Source organism: Nestor notabilis, unplaced genomic scaffold (assembly GCF_000696875.1).
Source record: "Nestor notabilis isolate BGI_N333 unplaced genomic scaffold, ASM69687v1 scaffold11460, whole genome shotgun sequence".
Lineage (NCBI taxonomy): Eukaryota > Metazoa > Chordata > Aves > Psittaciformes > Psittacidae > Nestor > Nestor notabilis.
The window spans coordinates 55,108-74,145 of record NW_009911596.1 but is presented as its reverse complement, the minus strand read 5'-3'; the positions used below and the strand labels follow the sequence as shown (position 1 = coordinate 74,145).

The window sequence follows — 19,038 nt, the reverse complement described above, 5'->3', positions numbered from 1 at the left end:
TATCCCCAATTGCTTGACTGTTTCTACCAACATACCCATCCCCTGCATTAAGCAGATGCTCAAGATAACTCTTCAGACAGAGAAGTTTCTTTCCTGGTTCACCACAGTCGTGTGAACAGCTATGATAGCACCAAAATGGGGAAACTGTTTAAGCACAGGAGCAATTACTGATTTTTTTTTATGTAGCAGTGCTGCTGAATGCTGAACGCCAGCTCCACACTGGAAGTGTATCTGTGCGGATCTCCTTCCTACCTTCTATCAATTTTCCATGTGATGGCTTCTCTTTCACAGACAGACAAGCTCTCATGCAAACCACAAGCCATACTAGCTCTCCACTCTCAGTGTAACTTTTCAGTCTGGGGAAGTGACTTTCCACTGCATGTAGCACTTCATTTTAACTCATTTAGCTGTTGCTCACCACCACCTTAAGCAAAGGGCCCTGGTTATGTCCAATCCATGAGGCTACTTCCTCCTGATAATGCAGTATCTATTATTTCTCTCCAATTAAAGTTGGAGATAGATATATTTGGAAAAAACTACCTTTTTAGAGTTTGAAAACACTGGGTTATTTTTTCTTGGAAGTTTTACAAGTATCACAAAAATAACTTTCAGTAATAAAAGCAACTTTTCAGAGTAGCTGATGTGTGACAAAATCTACTAAAGCAGTAACAAAAAAAAAAAAAATGTACCATGGCTCAGGCTAAGCTTACCTGATATTTTTCCAGACCCACCTTAAAGTTTTTCCTTTTATTATTTTTTAAGCTGTTCAGCAAGAATTATATAGGACACCGACTTGGAATTGCACTGGTAATACTTCATGCTTACAGATTATGTTTTTAAATCTGCTGTTCATTGTCAGAGTGACAGTGAACAGTACTACAGCAAGTACTACCAATAAATGAGAAAATATATTGTATGTTTACAGCTGCCAACTTCTGACACAATAACACCTGTACTAGCCAAATATTATTTCTAAAATTTACTACTCAGACCTTGACAGTTCTTGTACACACGCAATTAGAAAACAAGCTATTTCCTAAAAAATGTCTAAAGCGAGTAGCTTCAGAGTAATTGTACTATACAGACCAAAAACCCCAACAACTTCTACTGACAGTAAAACTAAAGCAGATGAGTTCCAATACTTACAAAACCCTGAGGGGAATTTCCAATCAGAGACATATTGGTTATTTATTTTTTTAAAAAATGAGACTTAGAAGCTGAAGTATCAGCATTTTTTAAAAGACTACCTATTGATCTTTTGTTGTTCACAAGACAAACAAGCAAATACCAGTTTCATTCAAAGAGTTTTCAAAAGTATAGTCTTACCATAGGGCGCCCTTCCAGCTAAAGGGTTTATTAATGGAGTTGGATTGCCACTTCCTTCCCTTCTGTTTCTGTCTGCTAGTGCTGGAAAATCTGAGAGGTCCAGTCCTGTCACATTTTCACTTCCATCTACAATAAAAACAGGTATTTTAAATTCCCTTAAGCTTTTTACTCTAAGACTTCATTATATGCAAGATAAATGCAGGATATATTTTCTTTCTTCAACGTGATCTTTTTACTCTAATTATTACAAATAACTACAGCCTCTGTGTTATGAGACTAGCCTGAAGAGCATCAAGGTGTTTGAGGTTTGTTTTTAAACGATAGTTTGTTTTTAAACAAAACCTTAGTCAACAGAACTTAGTTACAAGGTCTACTCATTTTGAATTAAAGACTGCATGTGTAAAATACAGGCTACCAAAATTACAGTACTAGGATAGGTAGCCTGTTCGAAATTTAAGGAGCTACCAAGAAAAAATTTGAGAGAATAACCCATATTTGCAGAAGCATCGAGGAGCTCTTTTGTCCTTACATAAGGTAAGATAAAGCTGAAGCAGCTGTGAAGCCAATGCAGTGCAATTGCATGGGAACATTTTTTGATTTGCAACAGAAAATACTACCCAGGCCAGGCCAGAGCTGCAGCTCTATAATGATGTCACAAGGTCCCAAGGGATGGCCAAACCCTTCTACTCTGTGATGTCACCAGCATCTCAAGTTTCCTGATATACACAGCCCCCTACAGAAATGTCAGCACAGACAAACCTAACACATTTATAAACAAGGATATTTTCCCCTCTTTATTTCATTAAGTTCAGGTGAAGAAGTAATTCCCAGACAAAAATCACAACCGAAATACCCTACTAAAAGGGTCACTTTATAAACCAACTGTCTGAAAGGAGTTTGAGATGTCAAAAAATGCTTTCCCACTGTTTTTACTTGATATAATGTTTTTGCAGAAAACAGATGATTTTTTTTTTCTTCTCTGATCCCCTTTTCAATTCTGTAAGCTATTTTGCCTTTCTAGCTGACTAGGTGTAATCTATGGACATGTGATGTACAGTGAGTATTCTACAGAATACTTTCCTTTGTCATCAAAAGTATTAAAATTCACTGTTATGAAGTAGTAACAGTTTCAGAGCACAGCTCTTGGAGCAGCATTTCTATGGAACAACTGAAAATTATAACAAAGTTGCAGTCCAACAGAACAAAGTATTTTCAATTAGACTTAGTAAAAAAAAAAAAATAAATCTCTGTACCGTTTTATAAAATCAACACTAATCAGAACAAACTCACCTGTTCCATTAAAAATGTTACTTGATAAGGAGTTATTCATTCCAAATGCCTGATTTCTGTTCATCCCAAATCCAGACATACTGTGAAAAAAATCCAGGAAGTCAGACAAAAGCGTATACATACTTTGTAATTCCCAGTGGAAGGCATTAAGCGGGGAAAAAAGCTCATGACAATTAAATTATTTTAAGCTTAAGCAACCCACATTAGCCTAAACTCAGTTTTTAATTATTTTCCTTTATACGTCTGAAAACTCTGAGCAGCAGCATCTGGCACTGATCAATCACGACAACTGGAATGACTTCAAATTAACTTAAGCTTTTTTAAAGCCACTGTGTCTTAGGACATCTGTCAATCAACAACTTATGACAAACATGGTTTTTACTCAATAATTTCGTACGGAAAAATGAAGCAGTAGTAAATTCAACAGTGAAAAGTCAGGCAGCAATCCATTCATTTGCAGGTGGGAAGCTGAATCACGGAAGGGATCAAGTTTGTCATGACTCACTTGTAAGCTGAACAGTTACAGTGTGCAATCATCAGCATGTACATATGGTACTATTATGAGCATAGGGATGGTCTCTGCCACACAAGGGCACCGACTAAATTGAAGTTTTGTATATTCAGGCAAAAATGTTTGAAGACATCTAAATATCATATAGGACAACTGTGGTCGGAAAGACACCCCCAAATGATCCGCTCCACTCTGTGTGAGCTGGAGATGTTTAGAAGCCCAAAGGGAGGCCCCAGCTGAGAGAAATTTTGAATTTCTGCCCGGTTTGAAATCACAACAGTAAGTTTTTCCCCTCTATCAGGATGGAAGTTGATGTTTTAGCAGTTTCTGTAAGTAAAAATGTCAAACATTTTCCTAGTGGAATTTTCTTTACAGGGACTTTTTTCACAGTTACAGATCTGAAGCATCTCATTTCAATTTGAAATAGCCTAAAATGCTTCATTTTGGATTGGAACATCAAGAAAGGGAACAGTTAGCCAAGACTGGTCCTGTCCTACTCTGCTTCCCCAAGGTGGTGGATTTGAAAGATACCCAGATTTCTAACACCTTACTTGTCTGAAGAAACACATTCCTGGTACCATCTGTGAATTTTAGACCTGGTGAGAGCACCAACAGGAGACAACTTGATCTTGAGGGCGTATAATTGAGCCTGATGACAGATCATACTTCTTATGCAATGGGTTTTTTTGTTTGTTTATTTTTAAATTAGAAATAACCATGTTAAGAATTGCAGGGATAAGAAAGGGATTAGGCCACAAAACATACTTCTCTACAGTTATTTGTAACCTGTTTTACGAATGTTAATTTTTTTAAAGAGAAGTATTTTTTATGTTCAAAAACCTGAAAATTTTCATTGCTTCAACTCAGGCAGCCATTCAGAAAACCCTTCTAGGCAGACATAATTCATGCACCTGTCAAGGAAACACCGTGATTTTTTTTTTCCCAAGCATGTGACAAAATTTTGAAATCATGTATCAATTAACAATTGGGTATGTGCTACTGCTATCCTTGTGTAGGCTAATAAACTGTGGAATATGAACTTGTCATTGTTCCAGTGGTATTTCCTTCTCAATTTGTAAAAACTAGCTTCTGGAAAATGAGATCTACAGTGCAAACAGTGAAAGATGAGGACTTTCATTCAAATGCTTCTATAGACAGGGATTTCATTCTCTACCTTACAACTGAATGGTATTTAAACAAGTACTTTCTATACATATTTCAATCTTCAAAATCACTGTCCTCTGCATGTAAGTTTTTTAAGTATATCACTATTTCAACCTTTTGTGATACTCAGGTTTCAAAAATACTTTAAAATGTAAAATGAACTTTTTAAATTACATTTTTGTTTTTGTTTTTTAAATCTTTGTGTCTTTACTTATCACTATACATCACAGGAAAGAAAAGGCAAATTCTATGTAATCAGAAGCAAGATACAAAGTCGTCTTCTACTCCAAGAACGTAAACCACTACTAACAAATCTCTATTGTTGTGACTGGTGAAAGCATCTTTAAGCCTGTTTCATTGTGATACCACAGAACTACGTAGCCTGATCAAGCTTTAGGCAGCTGTTGATGTTAAGTGTTCACCTTCCTTTATCCATTTTATAAAATACTAGATTGGGTTACAGGGGACCCCTGACTGCCATGAGCTTGTCTGTGCTCCACTTCAGAGTCAGTCCCCTAAGGAAGGGCCTGAAGGGAGAAAAAGGACAAAACTGGGAGCACAGAGATCGTAAGGGTGTGGAATGAAGCCTGGAAAACAGTCAGCTGTGCAAAGCTGTGACTACACACATTAAATAATTAGAATTGACACACATTTTACTACAAGTTTATCAGTATGAACTAAGCATAAATATAGCACCAAAACACAGTTAAAGCCTAATGAGTTATATTAGAGTCTTGCCCAGAGTTAGAAAGAGCAGAAGTGATGGAGAAGCTTCTGGCAAACAAATGACCACCAAATCCTTAAACAAATGGCAAACCAGTGTCTGTATTATTCCAGAATTTAAAGATGTAAAGTTCTAGGTCCTCACTGGGTCTGAATCAGTTAACTATTCTTCCAGAGTAGCTATTGTGCTTTTAAATCTTGCCAAGTTTCTTCCCAAACTCACAGATGAATAGTCTTAAAATGGATTCATATACCCAAACATCAAGATACATTTCAAAAACAAACTTGGGAACACATGAGAAACATCACATATTTTAAGGAAGCAGCAGTAGGAATTCAGTAGTCAGAAACAGAATTTAGCTTAAAGGCCTTAAAAAGCTTGTATGAATATTAAAAGCAGTTTCAAAGTTTATTGCCAGGAGATGAGAACAGACGAAGCAGCTTTCAAGCTTTGTTCTAATTCTGTTAGATTTCCAGAGCAGCGTTTAAGCATGTCTGTACAGGGACGGTCCAACTAAACAGCCTTACCTGTTCACAGTAAAAGGTTGTCGAGAGGGTTGCTGCTTTGGCATACATATTATGCTTGGAGAGCTTCTGTTGGGGCTGCCTAACCCTGAACTGCTCATGCTGTTTGTCCTGCTGGGAATTCCAATGCCCTGACCAACCTGGGAGTGGTTCATCATATTCCTAGGATTCATAGGCAATATCCCCCTGAAAGAGAAAAACCATTCACAGAGATGAATCTGTACAATAGTATTTGGTTACTCATTTAGATTACTAACGTCGGATGGACTCCGAGCTGTTGCAACTTAATTTGTGCCTAGTATCAATATGGCATGTTTGGATTATTCTCTATAATTAAAGTAGTTTGGATTTCTTCAGAAATACCAGATGACCCATTACATACTAATCAAGTCCTTGTTCAGGTTTAGATATATATTTAAGTATTATGCATTTGAAAAGGTGTTACAGCTCTTTTTTTAACAAGCACTTCAAGATCTACTACTTAATATTCTTATACGGTGTATGACACTGACACAAAAATTCTAACTGTACGTTTACCAGAACAATAAAAAATCAGCCTCTTACATTCTGAAGCAGAATTTGCCAGCAATTTGTCTTTATGTACAAAAATCAAATACTGTCTTATAGGAAGTCCTTACTGTTTAACAGTATTACTTCCCTAACACACGCAATGGTCAATAGAAATTACTTTTCTTCTTTTTTTAATTAATCAGACTGTAAAGTAGTTGAGGCAAAATACGCAGAACATTTAACAAGAGCTCTGCAGAAAGACACAATGGCAGAAATATTGGCTAACAATAAATACCTGCTCGGAGATGGAGGCGTGTGAAGTGACATTGTTGGTACCCCTGTTGTTGGCGTTACGTGGCTCGGTAACTGAGTGCCTTGTGATAAGCTGCGATTTAACTGAGGGGTATTGTTGCTCATTCCCCTCATTGGAAGGCCTAGTGCACCTATTGAAAAAAAATTCAGAGGGGTGGAGATATAGAGCAATCAGGAACAGTCTTCTCCATCAGGTGTAGATGGAAACAATTTATGCTGATAACCTACAAAAAGGTGTAAAGACTGAAGGAAAGTGCAGTGTGAAATCTAAGTCCTTCTTTGCACAGTAGAAGCTCAGTTATCTCAAATTTAGCCCCATTTCTGCTAAATGTTAGAAAGGCTCTTTAAGGAATTACTGTATCTGAACCACTAACAAAATTTTGTTTCTTTTGAGATGTACACTGTAGAAAAAGGTTCAGTTTTGAGCTTTTTGATAAGGACATGAAAATCTATTATTATCTCAAAAAAGGCAGCATTTTGAGAAAACTAGTAACTGAACTCAAGAAACATGTTAATTACTTCTGCATTAACTGGTACATATTTGGCCAGTATTGAGAACACTGATCTGTCTTGTTAAAAATTAAGCAAACCTTCAATAAAAGAACAAAGTTATGAATACTTAGTTAACAATAACATTGCTTTTAGGACAACAAAAGCAACATTTTAGGCCAGCTTCCTGTAAAGTTTAAGTTGCTTTTTTTGGCAACAGAACTTTAGTGCCCACAATCAAGTTCAATCATTTGAGAAAAGAAAGCAAGCAGAATTTTAACTGCTGTCTATTAGCATTTACAAATAATCAGATTCTTAATATTGTGACCGAAGTGTTTTCTGTACAAACAATTGGGTGTGACGGAATAAGTAAGCAGTTCAGTGAGGCAAAAAAAGAAATTAACTCAGAATAGCAAAAGATAACCAGTTGCTACCCTGTCTCAGAATGTCCAAAACTTGTTTCTTGTCATTCTCATATTGCTTTTCTGCATTTATGTTTTCAAACATAAACTGATTCTAAGTTTTGGAATGATGCTCAAAGACAAGAAAAAGTTATGTAGTGCAACGTACCAGTAGAAAAAAAATGTAATGGCTATCAGCAATGGTCCCTATTGCTTTGGCATAAGGCTACTGAGGTAGACTTACAGAACTCAAAACTTTATCTTGCCAACCAAATAAAAGACAAATTTAAATGAATCAGCACTCTCTCATGGTACACCACCCTTGCAGAACATGTGAATATGCTAGTGTATAATGTGATTAAATGCTAAGAGTGCAAAGAACAGACCTAGTATATGCTCAAGTTATCATCATGGACAAGGTCTACAGAAACATCCCATCATTCAGCTCTCACACTTTAAAAGCTGCTGTCTGCCCATGTCCTACCCTACAAATTGCAACCCAAGCTGTTTGCAGTAACACTCACATCTATTTCCATACATTCAGAGATAAAAGTAAGTAGTGTGACTTGCTGTAACAAGCCTCCTAAGACTTCATTAAAGGCCGATCATATCGAGGTGTTCAGTGTAAATATTTTGGCAATTTGCTGCATCAGAATAATTTCAAAGAGCATATATATGTATTATAAATAATATTGCACATTGATTAACAATTACATGGAATTTTTAAAAAAGTGGTAAAAAAAAAATACATACACTTCCAAACTAGATACAGCAGACTGAAAAACATGATTACAATAGGTTAATTTTGCGCAAGCATTTGCTTCAGCAAGGCCAGTTTAATGCTGATGGTTCCTTCTTGTTATTAGCATTCTTTAAACTAGATTTTTTTAATGTGTAGGGCTGTTACAGTGAAGCAGAACCATATTCCTGTGCTGACAAGTAAGGGCAGCTGGAATATTCACCATAAGAAAAAAGTCTTTTTTCCTCATGTGTCCTTTTTCCACTTTTTTACCCAAGACAAGAGATCTGCATGGGCTATATTGGAGGCTGATCAATGAAGTGGCCAATTTCCTGCCTAATAGTTAACTTTAAGTTAAATTAACAATATAACATGACATCTCACTTAATGACTGACAGCTACCAATCTAAAAGCACACAGGCATTATTAGCTTTGTTGTTCCTTAAAGTATTTTAATCATAAGCATTGACTTCATCACAGAAGTTCCTTGCCCCTTTTTCTGAGTATTTGGTAGAAACTGAACCCTGGCAGTATTTACTTTCTAGTTTCTAGCCATGCATGTCTCCATGTTAGAGAGATTATGTCCTAGGCACCACAACTAACTGAATGAACAACGAAGTTGAAAAAGGTTAACTTTAAAAATAAACAAGTATCTATGATAAACAGAATGAATAAACTACTTCAGTATCTTTATTAAGTTAAGGCTGAAAGGTTCAATAGTGCCAGATTCAGGACCCCAAAAGCCAAGAGCCAAATATGACTCTCAGACTGGCCACAAACTGCTCGTATAAATCTCAGTAGCATAACCAAATGTCAGTTTATATTACATGGTCATTCATTAACAGCCACCAAGACAGTAAAAAACACAAAACCAAAACCACTGGTTTTTTTTAACTATTTCAAGAAAGCTGAAAAGTAGTGAGGGCCATGCATCTAGTGGACAATGCTTTTAGTTTGTCCAGATAAAAAAAAGTCCAGACTCTCCAGAGCATTCTGAACCTTTCTCTTACAATCCAAGTCAGATGCACTTGGCAAGAAAGTGGCAAACATTCAAAAATGTACAGCGATAAGAGAGAGATGTTCACAAACCCGTTTTACTTGTGTAACTGTATCTAAATCAGATATTCTGAGCCACTTTCTGCAGGCACCTCTCAGTTACAAGGAGGTTCAGTTCTCAACGTTGGCCTTGAAGTTAGGTGGCTAGTGATGCATGCTGACTGTTGCTTTATAGGTCTTCTATTGCAACAGCATACACAAGACTGGCAGATACAGAGGAAAGTCTTCAAGGTGTGGAAAAGACAAAAACACTGGTGCAGAAGGCAATAATCTTAGTGGCATAGTTCTTTGCCAAATGTGAGTTGCCAAACATGTACAGAAGATTTAATTTGCTCCTGTTGAGCATGAAATATCAGTTATAATTTAAGCTATAATTTCCTTCCATTCCTTACATATTTTTCTGACTAGGCTCATTTTGGCCCAGCTCACTTTACTCAGTTTTTCCTTCAGAGAGTCGCAGTTATATCACAGACATTCTTTATAGGATGATTATATTTGGGTATTTAACAGCTATACAGTGTCAATGTGACACTTTGCATACTAAAAACTGCAAAAATGCATAATAAGCAAAGCAAAAACGTATCTTAAAAAGAAAAAAACCTACCCAAAACACAAATAGGAGACATACTATTTTTTTTACAGTCACCAGAAAACAAAGCCATGTGCACATTCTCTATCCAAAGAGCGTGAAACTGTAACTTATTTAGCATAAAATAAATCACCAATAAAAAGAATTCTTACTTTGTTGCCCGTATAAACTTGCCCCAAACTGAGACAGCTGACCTGATGTTGATGGTGATGCCAGCATCTAAAATGTAAGAATAAAAGATTATTAAAGACACAAAGATACTGTGCTTTCTTGCTCTGAAAGTTTACAACAGTAAAGTTAATTCTAACAGTGTATTACATGTCAATAAAAATTTATGACTTTACATGTATAAAACTAGACTTTCTTCTACTGGCGATAAACAGCACAGAAGAAGAAGATGTAAATGCTTTCAGTTTTAACTTCCTTGTAGCTAAGAGATCCATCTTTACAGAAGGAATACTCAGTTATTTAAATCAGATGTAGGGTTATTTTCCCATGCAAAACATGCATCAGAGAAGCAGAGCAATCCCTGCTCAATGTAGTAATTTCAAACTTTGCACTTGCTGTTATCAGTTACATAGCAAAAGGTGGCAAATGAGTGCTTGGTAGCAGGTATAGAGAGATATGAACTTCAAATAAGATTCCATTGTTACAATTATAATGTACTGCCCTAAGAGCTGACTTGTATACACTATATGAATAAGTAAGATGCACAATTGTATTCCTGCTCTATTATGCCCACTTTAGAGATACCACATATTACCAAATGTTTCTATTAATCCTTCTTTGTCAACTTTCAGACATGACACGTGAAACATAACAAACTAAAGATGCTCTTGGGAAGAGTAAGATATAAAAAAAATCATGATCTCTGAAGAAAGATTGAGATTTGGGTTTGCATACTCCAAAAGAAGGCAACTGTGGTAGGGACATAGTGCCAGATTTCTAGTTATTGCTGTAAGAAAAGAATAAACTAATGATTCTAGTCTCCATGCTGCTACAGAAGTATTCATAAATTTGAGAAACAGGAGATTTAGGCTAAATATTTGGGTAAAAAGCCCTTTTCAATCTTAAGAACAGTTAGGCAGTGAAACATCCATCCCTGGATGTTTTTAAAGAACAGATTAGATATTCATCAACATTAGGTATAGCTGATTGTCCCTTGGAGAAGAAGAGGTATTAGTTAACCTAATCCTTCCAGCTCACAATCCTGTATGCTACTTGTACTTAGTTACCCGCAGGCAAATGTCTGCTTATTTAGTGCAGTAGTCTGGACTTGGATTGAATTTTACAATGGTTTCAAGGAAAGGAATGTCTGAATACTTACACATAAGGGGATTTCAAGCTTTTTCAACTTGAGAGTAAAGAATTCAAATCAAAATAACTTTTCCTGTGATAAACTTCAAGCTGCTTTGTTGACTTAACCTAGACAGATGCAAAACTCAAACAAACCTTATAAACTGAATCAGCCCTTCCAACCCAAATCATTCCATGATTCTATGCTAGTTGTCTATACTGGGGCCAAATCTAGATGGTAGAAATGAGAAAGATGACGTGCAGGATAGACACCAAGTATCAAATGTAACACTTGTTTCTGTAAACCACAAAGCATTTATGATTTTCTGGATACAAAGAGAAGGCCTGAGAAAAGAAATTATAACAGACAATTAGTGTAGACCATCAGGAAATGTGTGAGAAATATCACCCCAAAAATACTGTATACTCACACATATTTTGAACAAAGTGCATATATTTGATAGTAAGCAATTATTAACATCCACACTTGCATATACAAGAGGTTTGAAATACTAAGACAAAAGCTTCCAGCAGGGGAAAAAAAAACCCCAAACCTAAAATATATGCCAAACCAGACCAAAGTTCTGCTTCCTTAGAGAAGAACTAGCTGTGAACAAAAAGAACTCTTTAAGTAACTACCAGTGGCTTCAGCTCAGCGCTTATGTAGCCAAGTTCACAAGCCAGGCAGAGAAGACTGCACTTCTAAAACAAAAAAGCTGGTCCTGAGGGCCTGACATACATACTGTATTCATTTCTAACTGAAGTTAGCTGTGACTAAGACACCTGATGCTATGCAGTCATTGCCTGTTAGTGAATAGAACATGTTTGGTGCGCTCCTGGAGCATCTCTTCCAACCTGTTTTGATCCAGAAGGAATCAAATTCACTCGCACCAAGACTACTATGCAACATGAACCAAGCATGCTGAAGCAGGGACACTTGGGAGACAGACTTCAAAAGCACACTCCCCACCCAAGTAACAAGCTAATGTTTGTTAAACATTGATAAAACAAGCTGATACAGTAGAAAACATTCAACAAGTTGGAAAACCCCAGAGCATGCTGCAAGGTTTGGAAAATTGTAATTGCATGGAAAAAAAAAGAAAGAGAAAGTTCTCAGACACCTTCAGAAATAAAAAACAAACCCAAACCAACAAGACACTGAGATAGTACCAACAGTGAGAAAGTACTTCTAGCTCTGGGACAGGTAAGCAAAAATGTTAAGACAAAAAGAAGATCCCATAAGACCAGCTGCTCAGGGCATTCAGAAATTGCTGTGATGGTATGTGATGTGATCAGCAGAAGATGGTACGAACCTCAGCCTTAAACCTTCTGTTTATAATGTCAACTTGGATTAAAAAAATAAAAAAATATTCCAGACCTAAGAGGTACTAGATTACTTGAAAGAGATGAAAAAGAATCCCACCTCTTCTACACTGAGTACTACTTGATTTTTATATTCAGTTAAAAAAAAGGACAGGCAAATAATAGTTAATGAACACTGCTTACTAGATACTGGATTTTCTTTTGAAATATTGCAAAGTAGGTCACATATACTGTGCCATTTGCTTTCACATTAAAAGTTAATTGCAAAGTGACTTGTAGAGAAACCTTTACTGAAAACCATAATAAAGGCCCAGTATTATATTCAGTAAGTCTAAAGAACAGTGTTAAAGTCAAAACATACTTAGAACACAAAAGATAACAACTCACAAGATAAATAAAAATTTCTGTGGATTTGTTCCAGGCTGATTAAATGCAGCACTTCTCAAATCTCATGGAGAAGGAATATGCTGTATGGGTATCTCACTTGTTCTCACTCTAGTTTATTTTGTAATATGCAAAAACGCTCCCCAGTTGTAAACACTTTTTTGTGTCACAGCCAAGTAAGGGGCAGTTTGAAATTTTGTCTTCTTTTCTTATTATTTCTATGTAATTAACAACAAAACAACTAAATTAGCCAAAACCTTAACCTATCCTACCAGGACCTTTAGTGGCATTCACAAAGTCTGAGTCACTATTATAGTCTACTCGAACTTGGTCTACCCGAGGCAATGACGATTCAAGACACGTACTATCAGTAGTATTAAAAACATTCATTCAGGCATTCTGCAGTCATTATTTTATCTGACTGGACTACTAGCCACACAACATACAGAACATAACAGCTCTCCAGGAGCTGTACCTGCAACAGTAGCTGGAAGTCGCTCTTGAATTTCTTTTAGTCTACAACAGCCAAAGGTCATGATAACCTGAATAAAAGCTAAACCAGTCTAACCGTAGGGTGACTAAAGCCTCTTGCTACTGGTAAGATTATTATTTTAGGAAAAAAATGCCCAGAATTACACCTGTAGCAACCTTTGAAAAACAAAATGAACCAAATGACTGAAATCACGTCAGCGAACAGCACATTCTAGCAGTATGTGTACAATACCAACTTTTTAAAACCAGTGACTAATAATCTTCGATCAAGTCAAGGAAATCATTAAACAAAGACACCTATAGCTTTTGCTGCACACATACAAAATCCCCTCCACTCTTCAAACTTTGGCATTTAGGTTTAAATCAATTTGCCAGTGGTTAACAGCTACAAAACCCAGTTGTGAAATAACATGGGATTTCTGCTTCTGTTGTAGCCCTGTATGCCTGAACTAGACAGCGTGTTCCAGTTGGCTTTCCCTGTATGTGCGGTTAGGAGACAGAGGAGGCCTGAGACTTCCACCTCCCACAGGGGCAAGGAGACAACTGAGCAAGGCCTTGTAACAAGAAGGATGCACTTCATTCTGCTAGTGTATGGAAGGACCAACACTCAGTGTTAGCAGACTGAAGGACTGAGTGGATGACAGTCAACTAAGATGTGAACATCATTTTACTCACAAGTCTCAAAGAGTTCTGATCATGCAAGATTCTGCATCTAAACTCAAACCAACTGATGATCCAAGCAGATGGCCCAATTCTTCTGGACTGGTCCACACCAAAAATCAGTCAGCTGCAATGAGCTATCAGGCAATTTCCTATGCGTAGTGATGAATGAGATTTTACTGTAACTCCTTTTATTAACTCTTGATGGGTTTTACTGAAATAAGTTCATATAAGAGCGACAACAATCTCAAAGAAACAGCAGCAGCAATTGCTTAAACTGTGAAAAACTGCTGCAGTTTACAGCCCTCTGAGACTGGCAAACACAGGCTGTAGCCTCCCTGCAAGCAGAGGGAGGTGGTGGGAGGAGACACAGCAGCAGCAGAGCTGGCTGACAGGATTCCTGCCTCCCCCTGCACTGCAGCATCCTGCCTCTCCCAAGCAAAGCCCCAGCTTACGGCAGGGACAGCTGCCTATCACTGTAACTGCTGTGCTAGCACACCTCGGCATGGTGGCACCAAGAAATCTCAGTAAAGCAACACTTCTGCCAAGGCTGTTCTATTACGCAGTTATAGCCTAAAGCTACTTCCTTAAATGCAAGGCAAGCTGAAGTGCAAATACATCAATCCAGCGCTACAAAGTCAACTCCTAAAAGCAAATTGTGTTAGAATAAGCAAGTAAGTCTGTGAGTAATATCTGGCCCAATAAAGGATGGGTTTCCCACAGGTGCAAACATCAGCATCATTTTGTATTTGCACTGCTTTATTTCTGGTATCTGCCATCTGTGCTGCATTATTTAATAACAAAACAGCTGACCCATAACCTCAAAAAAAGAAAGTGTTACACTGAGGTAAAAAATAATAATAAATCAAGCTAACAAATAACAGACAGAAAAACCACACAGATTTTTCTTTACATTGGCAGGTTTTTAGTAGTATTATTAGTCCTTCTTTGGATGAAAAACTACCTTTTAATATGGTGCTCACAAAATTCCCATGTTACAAGAAAATATTTCCAAATCTCAAAATCAGAGATCAGTGGAGACACTTGAAAGCCATATTATTTGCAAGGGAAAATTGGTTTTGATATAAATAATTTATGAAATATAAATCCAAACACAATACTGAAAAATAAATGAAATCTTATTCAATCTTTCAGATTTCATCATTGTGGTTGTGGTGGTCTGCCACCAGTTGCACTTAGGAAGCATAAGGAGGTAGAAATGCATTATTGTTGGCGGCAGTATCTCAAGATCTTAAAAGGCAAGATGTTGCCACTGAATGACACTATTAACATAAGGTTAACATCGCTATTAAAGTAAAACTCTAAAACCAACAAATTCTCCCTGTGCAGATGCATTCAGCTTGATGGCACAGTGTATTAAAAAGCCAAAAGATTACTGAAAACTCATTGAAAGTAGTCACAAAAGAATGTTAGAAGCAATCAAGAACTAGGACAATAAAGCAAATATTTCAATTAAATAACCAGTTGCATGTGAAAAAACTAGAATCAACCCCCAAGAAAACATCCCAAAATGAAACAACCAAAGCCACCAACCCACTGAGCACACAAGCCACCGATGTTACAATAAAGCATGTTCAGTGAACTGAGTTACTGTGTAAGTAACCATAACCTCTCCCTTCTAGAAAAGGCAGATGATTTTATGTATGGAATTAATCTGGTCCAAAGAACCACTTCAAATGCTAAAGCTGACACACAAAAGCTGTTATATTTTGTTGATTTAAATGGAGATGCGGTAAAATATAGCTTTTAGATGAAGTACAGAAACAACATCTACCAGAGTCATTTAGTTCTTCTATTAAAAAAAAATTAATCCAAATACAAACTCAATCATATTACATACTACAGTCATCAACAGTAAAATTAATTTCCGAAAGTAAGTGATGTGAAATAACTAACTCAGATATATATTTTTTGCAAATTGTGTGACAGAATATAAAAACCCCATTTTTCCTAAGTAAATTTAATTTATCATGTATTGTTTTATTCAATAAACCCATCCAGGCACAAACTTATGGACGACAAAGTAAACGGCTGCATTTCACATTCTAAACTTTTTGTTCTTTCTTCACACTTTATTATGAAAACACAAGCTACAGGTAGAATGACAACAGGCTCTGAACGTGTATACTGCATGAACACAAAAAAACTCCCTCAATTCGTTTCTAATCTCATCCCTTGCAAGTGCTTCCAACTGTTGTCATTAATGGCATTGCAATTTTCATTAATTTAAAGTTTGGTTTTGTTTTCTTAAAAAAAAAACAAAAACAAAAAAAAAAAAAAAAAACACCCACCCAAAAAACCAAACCTATATTATGTACTCACTGAAAGATGCAAAGAATGTTTAATCACACTCTGGAAAGGTAAAAAGCAACTCTTGCTTTGCAACTCACACTTCAAAGAAAAAAGCTTAAGACATGTGTTTCACAAAGCAAGCAGGGCAAACCAACCCACTATTCAGTCAAATCTACAAGTATGTTTACATGCAAAGAAATGCATATGAAAGTATTCATTTGCCATTTATAATTAAAGACATTAGAATCACAGACTGGTTTGTGCTGGAAGGGACCTTATAGATCTAGTTCCAAACCCCTGACACCTTCCACTAGAGCAGGTTGCTCAAAGCCTACAACCTGACCTGAATGGGGCAGCCACAGCTTCTCTGGGCAACTTGTGACAGTGTCTCACTACCCTTCTAGTGAATTGTTTTCTAATATCCGATCTCCCATTTGCCAGCTTAAAGCCATTCCCCCTTGTCCTGGCACTCCAAGCCCTTGTAAAAAGCCCCTCTCTGGATTTCTTGTAGGTCCCTTTAGGTACATGGAGGGTGCTCTAAGGTCTCCCTGAAGCCTTCTCTTCTCCAGGCTGAACAACCCCAACTCTCTCAGCCTGTCTTCACAGGAGAGGTGCTCCAGCCTCTGATCATCTCTGTGGCCTGCTCTGGACTTGCTCCAACAGCTCCACATCCCACTTGTGTTGTGGGGCCCAGATGCAGTATTCCAGGTGGGGTGTCACGAGAGCAGAGTAGAGGGGGAGAATCACCTCCCTTGAACTGCTGGTCACGCTGCTTTTGATGCAGCCCAGTGTATGGCTGGCTTTCTGGGCTGCAAGTGCACACTGCTGGGTCATGTTGAGCATGTCATCAACCAACACTCCCACATCCTTCTCAGGGCTGCTCTCAATCCAGTCTCCACATTTACCTATTTTCTTCCGAAAACAAGCCTTACTTTTTTTTTTTTCCCCTCTCCATAAGTGGATCAAGATGAAAACTATTCAGACTATGACAAGTTACCTTAATGTAAAGTAGTTCAATTCAACCAGCCAGCAATAGTGTGAATGCTGCAACTGCTCCTGATACAAGAGGGTTCCATGGGAATTCTTAAAATACTTACAGATGCAGTATCTGAAGTTAAATTATGACTAAGCTAAACTCTCATGCAACGACTAAGGTAAAAGCCAAGCAAGATGCCTTAGGAAACAATATTCCAGTTTTCCTTGGAATCCAAAAAAATAGCATTAGAAAGTAAATAAGTCAGCTGCAAGAACATGGTATTAAGCAACCCTAAAGCCAATGCTGTCTCCATAAGACTGACTAAACCCTTCCACATTTAGTTTAGTCCCAAACTTAGCAAGATCTCTATCTCCATAGTAAGCAAAGTCTTGTTGCACGGTTTTATCTCCTGTAAATGTACCACCTCTTTGTAAAGCCATGTATTTCAAAACACAGTAGGAGTTTTGTAAAGGTCTATAAACTACTTTAATGGAAGTTCACAGCAAAATGCTTTAATTAACAGCTTTGGACCCCTTCATTGCATTACCATCATTGTGTCCATTACAAGACAAACCCATAGATGCCTTCATGCAACTATCTCATGACAAACACCTGACTTTGATCCATCATAGACATGCTTCTACTACATCAGGATGGAAGAAACCTCTGGAAACCAGGCTCTCAGAATCGATAAGCCTTTCCGCTGTGCTCAATATCCAAATTTGATCACCTCCTACACCAGGAAACGTAGCACCAGGGAGCTAGATTAATGGTTGTAACGAGCCAAATCTAATCTGCAGGCTAGATCTTACTTGTTGCAGTTGTTAAAACACATTTGACTTCACAAGAAACCCATTTTGAAAGAACTAAGCTGCAAAAGAACATCAGGTCTCAACTGAGAAAGTCCAGGTCAGTTACAACAGTAAGATTTTTCAGAGAGGAGAATATGCTCAGCAAACTAACCCATTAGAAGTGAAAATCAAAGATTCATTATTATGTTACAGTGAACATTTTTTTTATCTGTTAAGCAACTGAGAGAGAAAGTGAGCAACAAAGCACTGGACCCAAAAATGGAAAAAGCATTCATTGAAAAATGTCTCCTAACTTTCCTCATAATTTGGGCAGATCTTCACTAAGAAGCATGTCTGTCTCCTGTCAGATTTAGAACTGCAGTTCAGAACAACAGGTGATGCCCTGATGTTCTACTCTCATGCAGGCATTTTCAGTGGATTGGGCTAGACTGGTCAAACCTTGTAAAGCACTTACATTCTTATACACAAGAAATCAAATAAGTTCAAAATGAACAGGTCCCATCTCTTCTCAAAGCTCATTGTAATTCCCCCCTCCCTCATTTGAAGACAGGAGATTCAAAAGTATTTGAAGGCTCTGATATACCAATTTCTAGCATTGTCACTCTATCCAAATAAAAATACATGTAGCCTTGCTCTCAAAATGATTTTGCTGAGTGCACAAACAGTTCAATATTAGTGAAATTTGCCACAAATAAGCTCTGTAATTATTTTGTGGGCACACTGTGCATCTTGTTGTCAATTTAAGTTACCGGATCACATTTGTTTCAAGCCAAATCTTAAAAGTATTTTCTTACACTGTTCTATTTTCTGCAAGTTCTATAAAATATCTCATTTCTTTGCCAAAGGATTATTGACCTGGTTATCATGCACAGACCCTAAGTGCAGCAGAATTCATAGAGAGCATTCATGGATATACTCTGTTCCACTTCCCTACTTAGCACAGCAAGGTTTGTGATGACTCAAGGCAAAGCCACTCATTTAGTAAAAAGGAAGCATTAGATGGCTTGAGCAAGATCTACTCTCACCTAACGAACCATAATTTTGTGCCTAAAACAACAGACCCAAACAGCATCCATTTTTGGAAGCACTTGTGCACATGAGTAACATGCAACTTTTCCATTTCATTTACCATTATCAGTCCTGACTG

The 19,038-nt window shown here is 37.2% G+C and overlaps 1 protein-coding gene across 1 annotated transcript in view; it reads right to left on the bottom strand.

Moving 5' to 3' along the window:
* CNOT2 (CCR4-NOT transcription complex, subunit 2) overlaps positions 1-19,038 on the bottom strand; it is a 47,520-nt gene that overhangs the window by 16,417 nt on the left and 12,065 nt on the right. Inside the window, exons 3-7 of the mRNA XM_010015582.1 lie at positions 9,788-9,854; positions 6,345-6,492; positions 5,543-5,725; positions 2,617-2,696; positions 1,327-1,452 (exon numbers count right to left, since the gene is read on the bottom strand). Of these exons, the coding sequence (XP_010013884.1) occupies positions 1,327-1,452; positions 2,617-2,696; positions 5,543-5,725; positions 6,345-6,492; positions 9,788-9,854 (604 nt within the window). The remainder of the gene's footprint in view (positions 1-1,326; positions 1,453-2,616; positions 2,697-5,542; positions 5,726-6,344; positions 6,493-9,787; positions 9,855-19,038) is intronic.